The sequence below is a fragment of the Sphaerodactylus townsendi genome, linkage group LG13 (genome assembly GCF_021028975.2).
Source record: "Sphaerodactylus townsendi isolate TG3544 linkage group LG13, MPM_Stown_v2.3, whole genome shotgun sequence".
Lineage (NCBI taxonomy): Eukaryota > Metazoa > Chordata > Lepidosauria > Squamata > Sphaerodactylidae > Sphaerodactylus > Sphaerodactylus townsendi.
This window is the reverse complement of record NC_059437.1, coordinates 28769950-28785081: the sequence shown is the minus strand read 5'-3', so window position 1 is coordinate 28785081 and position 15132 is coordinate 28769950. Positions and strand designations below refer to the sequence as shown.

General features: G+C 51.1%; 1 protein-coding gene across 1 annotated transcript; it reads left to right on the top strand.

The window, feature by feature from the left end:
• The first annotated feature begins 8263 nt into the window (after positions 1–8263).
• ZIC3 (Zic family member 3) lies at positions 8264–14233 on the top strand. Its single transcript, XM_048513905.1, has 3 exons — positions 8264–9985; positions 11335–11498; positions 12422–14233. Exons 1-3 carry the CDS (start codon positions 8809–8811, stop codon positions 12620–12622), a joined length of 1542 nt encoding a protein of 513 aa, XP_048369862.1. The 5' UTR covers positions 8264–8808; the 3' UTR covers positions 12623–14233.
• Positions 14234–15132: the final 899 nt, after the last annotated feature.

Below are 15132 nucleotides of genomic sequence, written 5' to 3'. Positions count from 1 at the left end.
GCCGGAGATTTTGAGTCCCGACATGCCTTCGGAGGGGTTGTTTGCTTCGGTTGCTCCTCAGGGCTCAATCAGGCAGAAAGGGTCAATAAAGTGTATGTCCCACGCAAAGGAAGGGAGACAATAAAGCCACCCTCCGGGTCACAGGTCACCCCGTCACTGATTGAGATATTCTCAACTTTCTTTCCTCCTCCTCCTCCTCCTCCTCCTCCTCCTCCTCCTCCTCCTCCTCCTCCTCCTCCTCCTCCATCATCATCATCGTCGTCCACATCTCCAAAGCAAACGTTGGCTCGAAGAAAGAAGGAAGGAAGGAAAGAAAGAAAGAAAGAAAGAAAGAAAGAAAGAAAGAAAGAAAGAAAGAAAGAAAGGTGATAGATAGAAAGATAGATAGAAAGATGAAAAGGGAAAGACTGTCGTTTTTTATTCTGATATCCACGCAAAAATTGCTCTTCCTTGGGCTGTGAAGAATGCACTCAAAATGTACTCAAAAACTTCAGCGCCCACTTCCGAGCGGGTGAGATGAAAGGGGGTTTCTCGCTTCCTGTTGACCGTGTACCAGATTCCCACGTACACGGAATGTTAGGTAACCGTCCCTCATGCATAAGTGCCTGGCTTGGCCCAGACAAAATTAAACTCGCATCCTATTAACCCGCCTCCCCAAGCTGAAAGGGGAAATAGTAATGTGGTCTTCACGAACACTCAGGAAGGCTACACAGAGACGAGTTGCAGATGGAAAGGGAAAGTTAAAGAGCAATTCTGAAAAGTCTGCTTGGAATCCTATTCTGGCTGACTTGATGGGTCTTACTTCTTCGAAAATGTTAATAGAACTGTACTGACAGACAGGCAATGGTTTGGTTGCCATCCCCTGTGTGAGGTGTTTTTTTTTTTTAAGCGTTTCTAAAAGGGGCGACGAGTAAGATTACTGGCAGCAGGCGTATTTCTGCCTTTTATTGCATGTTGAAAATTTTTATTGCATGTTGAAAAATCATAGTTGGACGCCGAGTCTAGCCAAGGGATGGGGTTCCGGGTCTCCTCCCTGCTTTCTGATTTTATTTGGCTTGGAATCGGGCAAAAAGTGTTGATAGGAGAAATTACGTCATCACCGCCGGGCATTCCGGAATGGATCACACACACACACACACACACACACACACACACACACACACACACACACACACACACACACACACACACACACACACACACAGAGAGAGTGTGGGCTAGAGTCCTGTTTTTCCCATCCCATCCGAATTCATAAACTGGGGAGGAATTTTTTAAAAGATTATTTCTTTTAAGATGCTCCAAAATCTAATCGGCTTCATAGTCTGGGCTCTCTGTCATGACATTTTTGTAAGCAGGTTGGATTTAAACTTGACTTTGAATACCCCAGACCTCGGAGAAATGGAAGACAGGAGAAATCCGTCCCTGAACACATAAATCACCGGAGTAAATCAAACAGCTTTTGGAGTCTGCGTGCTGACTTGGCAGGAGGCTCCTTAAAATACTTGTGGCTCCAGGCCCAAAGACACGCCCCGGACTTGTATTTTGCAGTCTCCTGACATCAGCGATCTAAAATGGCATCGAGCGTACCCATGGAATAATGCCTCGTTTTCAGGGCATTTTTATTAGCTCCTCGCAAAATATGGTCGGTCTCCTATATTCTCAGAGGCCAGAAGAGCGTATGGAGAAATACCCAAAATTGCCCAAAAAGGTGGCCTTATTGGTGAGTTTCCTCCCCCCTAAACAAGGATTCCAATATTAGATTCATTCTCACCCCCCTGTCGTTTAAAACTGCCCCCTTTCTCCAAATACCTGGGTTTAATCGGCTTCTTCCAGCTGCTCACTTCAAAACAGACGTTTTCTTAGAATAAATAATTTCGACGACTTTCAAAGGGACGAAGTTTGGGTGCTGTGATTTTTTTTGAAGGATTGGATATGCAAGGGGGAAAAAGCAAAAATATGCAAAAAATGTTGCATATCCAATTTCTTTAGAGTTTCAAATTCCGGTTGTCACTAAGAAAAACTGGAGGAACTGAAGCCAAGTTCCTTAGATTTAGAGAAGGGAAGCGGGAGAGGCGTATAACATTTTATCCGAAATGAATTTCCAAAGCCAGATCATGGAAGAGGGCTATTCGAAATGTGTACTCAATGGGACTTACTCCATTCTAAGAACTGTGGCCTGAATCCTGCATAAGGTTAATTTTTCTTTGGTATTCTTGCTGTAGAAATTCTGCAGTCAGACTTACCCTCTGGCCTTTAGAAGTAACACAGGGTCACTTTGATCGGATCGTCAGAGAGACCACAGAATCTGTCTGTCTGTCTGTCTGTCTGTCTGTCTGTCTGTCTGTCTGTCTGTCTGTCTGTCTGTCTGTCTGTCTGTCTGTCTGTCTGTCTGTCTGTCTGTTTGTCTGTCTGAACCAGGTGTTATCTTGCTTTGGGGTCGCAGGTTTGAAACAAGATTCCTCACGATTTCATCTCAGTGGAGCGACACACATGCTTAACTATGTAAATAAAACAGTTAACTTAAATACATATATCTGCCAGATACAGACAGTCTGGGTACGTGTAAGTTAACAGCAAGTATCTTAATGTTTTACATCAATGTGACAAGACTGGATATGAGCGGCATCAAAGGAACTCTGGTTCCATACTTGTGTATTTTGGGAAGCGAAGCACGTGTGAGTGGGTGAGTGTGTGGATGGATGAGTGATCAGGGCGACGCATAGATCTAGGATAAAAGGGCTGGGAGCCGAGACAACCCGGATCCAGAAATGGAACGTGTTGGGATCAAATCCCGTTTATGATCTTTGGGTGACAGAGGGCAGGAGACCGAGGGCAGGTGCCGAGTGTTAAAAATTGGAAAATCTGACTCTTTTTCTGCCAGTGCAACACTGTTGAACCTCCCCCCCACCGCATATTTAAAACACCTCTAAATGTTACCCGAGGGAGGCTCCGTGGTGTAGTGCTTAAGGTTTGGTACTAGGATCAAATCCCCGCTCGTGAGTTTAGGGTATCCTTGGGCCAGAGACCCAGCCCCAAGGACTGCCAGGGTCCTGACAAGGGGACAGGCAATGGCAAACCACCTCTATACCCTTCTTGCCTTGAAAATCCTACAGGGTTGCTATAATTAACCCACGAAGCTTTATCTCCCTCCCACTAGTGCACACACCCTTCAGTCTCTCTCTCTCTCTCTCTCTCTCTCTCTCTCTCTCCCCTCCAATAAAATTTCCACGATTCAAACCAGGCGGCTTCCTCTGTTCCCAAGGATCCAACACCCCAGTTTCTAGGGGATAGGGGGGCGGGCGGCGGTTTGTCAGACTCAGGCTTTCTCATAGCACGGAATCAACAAGGCATCCAAACCCTGTCTCTCAGATCTGAAAGATGTGATCCAATTTACACTCCGTACCTCTTCTAAACCGCTCTACAGGTTTGTTTTGGGAGCTTTCCTTGATGCCACTAGTACTTCGGGGTGCTCCCACCCACCCACCCCCCTTTTTTTTTGCACCGCCGCCCTCTATTTTCTTTGTCGGAGTTCAGGCTTGTTTACCTCCGCTCGGATCTCTGAAGTTCAAATGTACACGTGATTCCCTTTGCTGTGGTGGGGCGCGACAATGAAAAAGGCTCGCCCGCTTTGTGGTTTGCCTTTAATTACGCCCGAATCGCACGCATGTTTATAGCAGAGGAATGAACAACTTCCTCGAACGCTTATTAGGCGTCGCCTTTTGGCCTGAGAGCTGATTAAAAACATTGGCCGCCTTGGGGAGTGGATGGCTACTTTTACTGTTATTAATTTTCATGCCAACCCCCCCTCCCGCCCCCCCAAAACCCGCTAGTAGCTTGGAGCAGCCGCCAAATAGCCAGTGAACAGCCGATCCACACAGGAATTTTAACCTGGGAAGGCCCTGAAGTTGAAATTGACAAGCAGGAGAACCGAGGACGGGGAGCAATTGACTAGGGTGTCTTTGGATCTGTCTGGATAGGGTCTTCACTTAATAAATAAATAAATAAATAAATACATGCGTGCCACCTTGGAATTAAATTCTTCCACGAAGAAGGTCATTTAAGCAAGGTTCTTGGGAGAGTGACAACGTTTTAAAGTGTGCACGCGCGAGTGAGAGACATCTGCTTAAAGAAAGGAAGTCTGCTAAATGTAAAATAGATCCTGTTCTGGAATTCAGTAAAGGAAAGAGGCAGGGTTATGCTCAGATGTGCTCTCGACATTATCTGTCTGCGCGTGCTCATGTGAGCTCTCTCTCTCTCTCTCTCTCTGGTCCATATTTCAAACAGGCGCTGCGTTTACGGTTTATGAAAAAGAAATCATATTCGGTCATCCTTTTTTTCTCGTTCTCCTCCCCAGTCCAAAACAGCACCAAGAGAAAAATTTTACCTCTTTTTTTCAAATTGTACGTACGTGAGCGCTCCGTGCCTTGTTTGATGTTTAAAGGGGTTTTAAGACCGTGGCAATTCCATCACATGGCAAAGAACAGAGACAGGAGAAGATCTAGAAACGGCGGGAGCACCAAGCAATACGTAGGCAGATATATAGACAATGAATTTTTTAAAAAAAATTACACATGAAGATTTGGGGTATGAATTGGCAACGTCAGACCTTCTAAAGCCCCATTTTATTTTAATGGGAGGACGTTGCAAGTGCTTCGTTCCCCCATTCTGATCAATGGGGTTCAAATGTGGTTAACTTGAATGGAGAGAGCGAACATCACACTTTGGTGACCGAACAAAACAGTTTGGGGGATCTTAAAAGCAATAGGGCGGGGGCGCCATTACAAGTATCCTTTTACAATCAAAGCATCCACTGTTTTCCTTGGAAAAATCTATCTTTATGTAGCCATTTGCTACACACTTCGCCAAGCGGGGCGGGGGGGGGGGGGGAAGAACTCCTTCTCGACTAGGAAAACGAGCCCGACCCATTCTTAAGGACTCCTATATTATCAATCACTTGGGCACATAGAGTCTGGAAACAGTAGAACGGGGGAATGTATAAAAAAGATTTATAGGTTAATTTATGTTGGCTAATCTACCAGTAGACCCCGCGATGTCAAGCCTCCCCCTCCTCCTGCCACCCCCTCAGCCACCGTCTTGCCTAAGCAATAAACTACTTCGAAGAACTACAATCCCATGTTGAAAGGTTCAATTTATTTCCGCCATCCTGTTTTTGTTTTTTTTAACCAGAAGTAATTGTCCCCATTCTTCTTTGGACCAGACCGCGTCTTCTGCGAAGAAATGAATATCTCTGGACTCCTCTCCCATCCCAGTGAACCCATATTTTGTCGAAGTCCATGCTCGATTCCTGCACCTCTCCATTCATTACCTATTAGCATAAAAAGTGCGAAGCCTTTTCCAATTTCACCTCTTCCCATATGTGAGCATAAAAATATATAGCAACGAGGCGGGTTCAGGGAGAGCCACGCAGTGCTTTTCATATAGGTTTACGATTCTTGAGTTCCTTCTTTTTTAAAAAATAAATAAATCTGGAAACATGGGAACGAAGGAGGGAGGATCCCCCGCCCCCTAAAGTCCTCCTTCGATTCTGTTATTCTCTCCCTCGAAAGTTGCTTTGGAGCCCCCGAAAGCGAAAAGTTGTTTGACATCATCTGAAAGCCCAAGAAGGCCACTGAGAAAGGGCTACACGTGAGGCCCTTGGCCCTAGCAAAGGTCAGTCGCCCCAGCCTGCCCCCACGCCGCAGCTTCACAGAGGTTCCCTAACCCAGGGCCCAGTTGATGATCTAATTGAATTACGCCTTTTTTGTTACAGAGACAACAGAACACGTGCGGGAGGTAATTAATTATCTGATGGGGGCCTCGCCAGAGAGACCCACCGACCAGGTAGACCGCTTGGGGCTGGCTCAAGTGGCTGGGGACAAGGAGAAGGGCGCGAGGTTTTAGACAGACCCTTAACTAAAAGTATCTTGGGGGTGGGGGAGAGAGAAGGAGCTGGAAAGTTTTTTTAAAAAATAAAGTCAGTTTTTCCCACGATATGGAGCAGTGCTTGGGAAAATCTCGGCAGAACCAAACAGAAAGGGAGGGGACAGACAGAGACAGAGATCCCTGGGTGGGCAAAAGAGACCCCCGTTTGGTTTGGTAGACCCCCAGTTTTCGCCGCGGCACGAGATCCCTCTTTCCTCTTCCCCTTTTGTGCTTCCGAAATATATTCTCTGGCCACATCTTCCAGCTCGGCCCTTGTGTCTCCGCTCCCCCCACCCCGGCGCCCGCTCTCACTACCAAACAAGAATCGCGGAGAAGGCCCAGAGACGGAGGCAAGGAGGGACAGCAGGACCAGGACGACGCATCTTTATAAACAGAGAGACTGATTCCCGCACTTCCTTCGAAAAGTTTCTCTCTTTGACCTGGCAGACAGACTGAATCCTTCTGGCCTGGGAAGGAGCCAGATAGCAAACCCTTCCCAAATCGCCCACTCCAGTAAAATAAATCGCCCTCCCTTCCTCTGTCTCCCAAACAGGAGGGACTTCTACAAACAGACAGACAAATCGAAAGCAATATTGGAAGAAATAGACGGAGACTCACCTCTCGGTTTGGGAGTTATGCCCTTGGTGGCTGATGGGGGTGGGGGGCTGGTTGGTGACCTGGGACTAATGCAGCGACTAGTTTTTAGATGTGTATGCCCTGGACAGATGTACACGGGTCTAGCCCCTCTCTTTCTCTGTCTGTCTGCCCGTCCCTGCCTTTCTCCTTTTGGCCAGACCCTAAAATAAAGAATGTGAAAGTCTTTTTCCTGGGGCTGGCTGTGGGAAGGATGTGAAAAGGGGGCTGGTGTTTTATAAAGCGCCGTTTGAAGCACTTTCTGCGCTTCTGAACTTGATCAGATTGTGAGTTTCCTGCGGAGAGACGGCGGCAGCCCTGTGAGGGGCTCTCAATGGCCAGTCTTGGGGGATTCGGCAAATCTCAGGATATTACAATTACTGGCATCTTTCCTTCGGATCCTTTTCTTTCCACCCTGGGTCCCCCCCATCGTTCTTTGCAAAGGCTTTCCAGGACTGGAAAATGAGTGGATTTATAGAGGGCCGGGGGAGGGAAGAAGGGGTGGGGGGACGGACGCCCGGTTGCAAAAGCAGAGCCTTATGGCCAGCTAGGAACACGGAGGCTTTTACAAGAAAATAATAATAATCAGAAATATAAAACCCCCAGGCCTCCGACTTTCTAGCTACAGATGTAGGGGTAATGTAGGCTCTCAAAATAGAGGGAAATACCCTGTCCTTTTTTTTTCTGAAGTCGAATAGCAAGAAATCTTAAACCAAGCTGCTGTGGGTTTTTTTTTTAAACTCGCCCACCCCCTTTCCCCTCGTAAAATGTGTAAGTTTCTTCTTCAACTTGGAGCGGGGAAAAGTAAGACAGGGAAAAGTGAAATGATTTGCACAAACCGAAATTCTGAGGGGCTTTCCATTCCCAAAGGAGCGAGGGGGGAAAATAGTAGATTTCTGAAGTTTTGTCAGGAAATACATTCACCCACGATCAAGAAACCAAACACACTTTAAGCGAACAAGCAAAACCCCTTTTCAGAATCCCTCCCAGAACTATTTTCTTTCTTTCTTTCTTTCTTTCTTTCTTTCTTTCTTTCTTTCTTTCTTTCTTTCTTTCTTTCTTTCTTTCTTTCTTTCTTTCTTTCTTTCTTTCTTTCTTGTTCTTTTTAGAAATAACAATTTTCGGCGCCGTGTCACTGTGGCCAAATAACCATTGCTACATTTGAACAGAAATTTGGCAGATCTGGCGCGGACGCGCATTCTCCTGCCTTTTCTTTGAAATCGGAGGGAGATTCCCCCCCAAACCCCCCCCCCCCGCGAATAAGAACATGGTGAGGACAGTCGTGTATCTCTGTGTGCGCGGAATTCTATATGGGAGAAGAGTAAGAAGACCATCAAAACGGGTAGACTTTTCTCCCTACAGCCGGACGAGGGCTGAATGCAGAGCTACTACGGGGCACTCTCTGTTTGTTGGGGGCGGGGGTGACTCAGAATCCTGCCCAAGTATCCCCCCCCCCCAGTCCAGGACCATCTTGTGGGCCCCCTCCCCGGCCCAATTGTCTTCCCAGTAAACAAAACATTTGGGCTGGCTGACACCCTTTAACCTTACCTGGGCTTCACTAAACCCAGCTCGTCCAATCAGAAGGCAGGGCTTAAACGAAGCTGCCATATTCAATGTTAAACCCTGTCAGTCAGACGGCTGGGGCCCAATGGGCTGGCCGGCTGGGGGTCAGGTGACGGCTAGCCAGGCGGCTCCTCATTGGCTTGCGGAGAAGCTGCCTCCCGGAGTTGGGTCTCCTCTGCCTCTTTCTCCGGCTCTCTTTTTTTTTTAAAGATGGGTTAGGCAGGGAGGAGCGCCTGACTTTGCCCAGCGCAAGGACGCGGCGCAGTTGGAGAGCAGGGCGCCCTCCGGGAGAGCGGCAGGCAGCGGGCATCCCCCGGGGTGGTGGGCGCGGGGCAGTGGGGACAGTCGAGGGGGCGCCTCGGCCCTCGAGGGGGTGGGGTTGGGGGGCTCGAGGGGGCGCGCGTGAAGGCGGCATTCGGGGAGTCCTCCTGCCTGCCTCGCCATTGTCTGGGGTTGATCTGGAGGAGGAGGAGGAGGAGGAGGCGGCGGTGGGGTGGGGAGCGAGCCAGCCAGGGGGAGCCCGGCTTTGGAGTCGGCGGGGGGGGGGGCGTTAGCGGTGTCGATTCTGGGCGGGGGGGAGAGAGGCCGGAGCAGCGGGAGGAAGCCGAGGAGCTCGCCGTCGCCGGCCGCCGCTGATCACCGCCGCGCCCCGTCTTTCGGCCGCCCCTCCGCGCCGCCCCCGGCCGGGCGATGACCATGCTGCTGGACGGCGGGCCTCAGTTCCCGGCGCTGGGCGTCGGGGGGTTCGGCGCGCCCCGCCATCACCCACACGACGTGGCGAACCGCGACGCCGCCGCCGCTGCAGCAGCTGCCGCCGCCATGGGACTCAACCACCCCTTCGGGGACTCGTCCTTCAAGCTCAGCCCGGCGGCCCACGAGCTGGCGTCGGGGCAAGGCTCGGCCTTCACGCCGCAGGCTTCGGGCTACGCGCACCACCACCACCCGCACCCGCCTCACCCGCACCACGCCGGCCAGGTGCCTTCCTATGCCGCCGCTGCTGCCGCCGCCGCCTTTAGTTCCACGCGGGACTTTCTCTTCCGCAACCGCGGAGGGTCCGCCCTCGGGGATGCGGGCGCGGGCGGCGGCGGCGGTGGGGCAGGCGGCGGTGGAGCGGCGGCGGCGGCGCAGCACGGCCTCTTCGGCAGCAACGCGCCCGGCGGGCTCCACGCGCCGCCTCCCGGCCTCCCGGACGGCCCCGGCGGCTACTTGCTCTTCCCGGGCCTGCACGAGCAGAACCAAAGTCACCCTTCCCCGACGGGCCACGTGGAGAACGGCCAGATGCACCTGGGCCTGCGGGGGGACCTCTTCGGCCGGCCGGAGCCTTACCGCGGGGTGGCCAGCCCCAGGGCAGACCCGTACGGGGGCCCGGCCCAGTTCCACAACTACAGCCCCATGAACGTCAACATGGGCGGCATGAACGTGGCGGCGGCGGCGGCCCATCACCACCACCATCACCACCACCACCACCACCCCGGCGCCGCGGGGGCTTTCTTCCGCTACATGCGCCAGCCCATCAAGCAGGAGCTGGCCTGCAAGTGGCTCGAGCAGCCGCCCGCCCCGCCGCCGCCGCCCCCGACCCCGGCGCCCCTCGGCCGGCCCAAGAAGAGCTGCGACCGGACTTTCAGCACCATGCACGAGCTGGTGACCCACGTCACCATGGAGCACGTCGGCGGGCCCGAGCAGAACAACCACATCTGCTACTGGGAGGAGTGCCCGCGGGGGGGCAAGTCCTTCAAGGCCAAATACAAACTGGTCAACCACGTCCGCGTCCACACCGGCGAGAAGCCCTTCCCCTGCCCCTTCCCCGGCTGCGGGAAAATCTTCGCGCGCTCCGAGAACCTCAAGATCCACAAAAGGACGCACACAGGTGAGGCTCCGCGCCCCGTCGGGGGAAACCAGAGGCTGTATTTTTTGGGGTGTGTGTGTGTGAATAATGGAGGGACCCCCGGGAGGCAGGCAGGCAGGCAGGCAGGCAGGCAGGCAGGCAGGCGGGCACGGGCGGGGGCTGGTCCAAGGATTGCGGCAGAGTGCCGGGGGAAAGAAACTGTACAAAAAACCAGAACCTCGTTTCATAAAACGAGTCCCCGGTTCGATTGGAACTCCTGGTCAATTTCACAGGACAGCGAAGTATTATAAAACAGACGGGGAAAGGGTTCTTTTTTGAGGGGGGGGGGGGTCTTTCTATGTTCTCCATCTCCTCTCCCGGACCCCCTTCCCACTTGCTCCCAAACACCCCTCCCTCCAGCCCCTTCGCTGGCTATCAGGCAAACAGAAATCGGTGTGTATTTGGGGGGCGGGGGGGGGTAGAGTGTGGGTCGCTTTTACGAGAGACTTAGCTCTGTGGAGACATTATGTGGAGGCAACCATACAAATGCTAATGGCTTCTAATTTTCGGTTACTTCCGCTCTCTCTCTTCTCTTTTTTAATGCCTTGATTGGCACATCTTCTAATTAAATCAGTGATACTTTTTGTCCGAGTATTTTTTTATTTTTTCCCGCTTCAATTCAGCTGCTCCACCAAAAAAAAGGAGGAGGGGTGTCTCGGTGTGCGTGTGTGCGTGCGGGGGGGGGGGGGTAATGTACAAGCAGGAAGCCGAGGCGTTTTCTTGTCTCCTTGAGTACATCTTATAAAACTGTCTGAATCTCTACAATTTATCTCCGGAGGGCTTTCCCTCTCTCTCTCTCTCCCCCCCCCGCTCCGCCCCCCAACTCCCTTCTGGTTCTCTCCCAAACGTCCCTTTCTCCGCCTCGCTTCCAGGATGACTCGCGCTGGGAAGGGACGGATGAAAAGCAACAGCCCGCGGGTTTAATTGAACTGTAACATCGCAAACTCCATTGTGCGAGAAGTGTCCAGTCCCACCCCATGACCGGCCCTCCTTCCTTTCGCTTCGCCCCCTTTAAAAAATCTAGAGCCTAGGGCAGAAAGTTCTGTAGGTGCCAACCAAAAATGTTAGGCGGGAAAGAGAGCGAGAGAGAGCGAGAGCGAGCAAAAGGCTTTAAAAGTTTAAAAAGGGAGAAGAAAGTTCTGCTCTAGGAAGAGAGGGCAGGTGGGGGGATGGAAGACTCGGAGAGAGGCGGACGAGTGAGTTTCCAGCAAGTCGTCTGTGTGTTTGCTACGAAACCCCCCCTCCCCCCCCGCAATCCAAAGCAGGCCACTAACGGTGCTCCCCCATTGTTTTCCTTTGTATTTTGAAACACGCACCTCCGAATCTGGCAGGCGAGAAACCTTTTAAATGTGAATTCGAGGGCTGCGACCGACGCTTCGCGAACAGCAGCGACAGAAAGAAACACATGCACGTCCACACATCAGACAAGCCATATATCTGCAAAGTCTGCGATAAATCCTACACCCATCCCAGCTCTTTAAGGAAACACATGAAGGTAAACAACCGACCCGCTTTTTCAAATACTCGGCCTCTAGCTTGTGAAAGAGGGGCTTCCAGAATTGATATAGACTTTCAGATCCGCAGGTGTGTGTGTGTGTAGAGAGAGAGGGGGAGAGTGCGCGTCACAGAGAGGAGTTCGCACACGGAGGTGCATGTATCTAATTTTGCATTTTGTATTGGACTTTCTGCTGCTCACTCAACTCCTTGCCCTCTGCACATTACCCTTTCACCTTGGGGAGATCTATTTTTTAAAATTATTTGCATGCATTTCTTTCTTCTTCTTTAAAAAAAAAAATACTTTTCAAGGCCTTGGGCACTGGTAGAGCGGGGGCTCCTTGGGCCAGACCCAGGACTTGCTTTTTCTTAGTTAAAGAGCGATTTCCCCCCAATGTCTCCCCCACCCCTCCATTCTTGGTTTACAAATATGTTTGGGCTCTGGAAGATTAATCCCAGGGGGCCTGGCAGGTGGGGGAGGAGCTGGAGAATCGGCTTCTTCCGGGGACAAGCGGCCCACGAAGCCCGGGGAATGCGCAGAGAAATGGGGAATGGGAAGGGGAAGCGGCGCAGGGTCGCTTTCTCGGGGGTTTCCATTCGCTTTCCGACCGCCGTTTCTTGTGACTTCCCCGGCTCCGGTTTGGCCCCTCTTGCTCGCTGCCAAGGGCAGGGGGGTGGGGTGGGTGGGGGCAGAGCATTTGCTGGCCTGGCCTTCCCTGCCTGGCTTGGGGGGATCGTGGCCGCGCGTCTCGGGCATCCCGGTTTGGCAAAAGCCAACACTAACATCAAACCAGAGAATCGCCACCAGGCCAGCCGGGCGCCGCGGCCTTGCCGTTGCTGGCTGGAGCCGGGCCGGGCTCGGTACGGGGGTCAAAGCCCGGCCCGGCGACTCACAGCCCGCCCGTCTGCCCGTTCCTTCCGCAGGTCCACGAGACGCAGGCCCTGGACTCCTCGCCGGCCGCCAGTTCGGGCTACGAGTCCTCCACGCCTCCCGTCCTCGCCGCCGCCGCCACCAGCAAAGACTCCAGCAAAACGCCCCCCTCCGCCGCCGCCGCGGGCGTCCAGACGGCGCCCCCCAGCCACAACCCCGGCCTGCCCCCCAACTTCAACGAGTGGTACGTTTGATGAGGACAAACCGGACTGCGCCACCCCCCCTCCCCTGCCCGCGACCGGACTGGACCAAAACAGCGAAGAAGCCCTGCTCTAGCCTGAGACTGGAGTTTACAGGACAACAGTTTTTGAGAGGGGGGGCGGGGGCGACGGCGGAAAAAGAAGGTCGACCTTCATTTCCCCCCCACCCCACCCGAGAGCCGGAGGCAGGACGGATTTTGTGTCTGTTTTTCTCAGGATCCCCCCCCCCCCCCACTCTTTTTTTGCAACGGCAGTGATTTTCTCTGGCCACCCTGCTTTCCGACCAGGCTGTCTCTCCCCCACCCCCTTTCTCCTTTGCCAGCCTTTGGTAACTTTGACTTTTGTGGATCTCCCCTCCCCTCCCCCTTCCTCCTCCTACGGTGGGATGTCGAGAAATGAGGACTCCAGTTTTCCCTTGGCCTTAGTTGTGATTGTTACAAATATGAAAAAAAAAAACACAGTCTTAAAAACGTGCCAAAGTCCTGTATTATCTTGAACTCTCTCTCTCTCTCTCTCTCTTTCTCTCTCTCTGGTCCTCTGCTTTTCTTTCTCTCTCTCTTCCTGCACCTCTCCCCTCTGTCTCACTCCCCAAGCATACACTTGTGAATGTATTTCGTCTGACTGGGGGTGGGACGGGGGAGGGAATGTCGCTCAGCATTTTTCTTTTCAGGATGGCGAACAGAAAATGTGATCTTAATTTCACCCACCTCGTGACGGTTTAGTATATACAGTTGCCTTTTCGTAACAACGGTTTTTTTTTTGTAAATACATATCCATGATGCCATATTTATCGTTTGTAATTTAATTATTGAGATAAGTGCCGGGAACTCAACAATATTTATGAAAAAAAAATCCCACAAAAAAGGAGAAATGAAAATTTTGTTTTTCTAACAAAAAAAAATCACACAAACTCTGTACAGTTTTTGGTTATATAACTGCTTTAGCATTAAAAGTTTATTGTTTTGGAAAGAACACAGTGGGACACTTTTCTTTCCAAACTCCCCCCTCCCCCCCCCCCTGGTTTCTCTTGTTTTGGAAAGCTCTTTCTCTCTTTCATAACTACCTGGGGAAAAATCTCTTCCCCACAACATCTGCGTTGGTGTCTTCTCTCCTTCCAGTTTTCCTGTCTGTGAAATATTGTCCCTCCTCATAAAATCTAAGGGTTTGTGGGTTATTTTTTCTTCTTTCACCCTGGGATAGAGGACTCCTTTCTTCCCTCCAGAGCAAACTTCTTAGGTTCGTTTCTGGGATTCTACTTCTTCTGGGGAAAATGCCATCAAATAACATCTTCACATTTCAGAGGAGGGAGAACTACCTGTAACCACCTTTGCCAGACACGTGTAAACACAGAAAGGTAATTAGTTTTATGTACAGCTGAGAGTGAAGGAGGTGTGCAAAGGTTTGCTTTTGGTAAACACTGTTTTCCCAGCATCCATCTCTTCTATGGGGCCCTGTTCAGAGATACTTTGGAAGCAAGGTTGCTTTCATTCCCAGGGATCTTACTCCCAAGTAAATAGGAAACATGGCCGATGTTTCTGTGATAGTGAAGTGAGAAACGCCAGGGTTGGAGTGGCTAAATAGAATAAAATATAATTGCACATTCAAGCAATTAGTGTGTGTGTGTGTGTGGGGGGGGTTTGAAGGCGATTCTGGGGCTGTCTTCAGAGGTCTCCTGTAAAAATTCTGTGTTTATGTCTGTGAAATGCAGGGGTCCTTTTTGGAGTATATTATTTTGTATATAATAAATATTTATTTTGCTGAAGGCACTGTTTAAAGAAAACTTTCTGGCTGTCTTCCCAACCATGGATTACAAAAAAGAAACCATGAGTATTTGGGGTAGAGAGGTGCATATGTTTTCTATACATTTGTGACTTGGATATGTGCAGAAAATGCATAATATTATATCAACACAGGAGCAAGAGTTTGGAGGACTAGGAATAAAAGGAAATATTGGATTCATCCCCAGACAGTGGCTTTTAAGAAACTTGTTTAGAAGGAAATGTCTCTGCAGTGTTACAGACCAGTTAATCTAATGGTGCACTCTTGTGCAGTTTACTCGGGAGTCAGGTGTCATCCTGTGCATGCACATTTGCAATCGGTGGGATTTACTTCAGCGTAAATCTTCATGGTGCCCAGCTAAATGAATGAAATTGGTTTGAATCCGGGTTTTGGGGTCTGAGGCATGCTGCCCCTAAGCTTCGATAGTCGTCCTGTGTAGGCCTGTGTGTTTTTAAGTTTCACCGCTTTTCAGATGAGCTCTATAGTGAAACGGTTCTCATTGCCTTACCCAGGGCCGGATACAAAATCCTTTGCCTATCCAGAGGCAGCGAAGACAGAGACTCCTTGGTAGACAATCCGGCCGAAAGCAACACTTTGGTTGGGCAGATTCTGCAGGGGTCTTTGGCTCGGTCTGGAAGCATCCAAAAATTAAGGGGGCCGGTTTGTGCTTCGGTTGAGGCTGCGCCGAATCGGTTCCAAAGGAGTTGTTTGCAAACGCTGGCTGA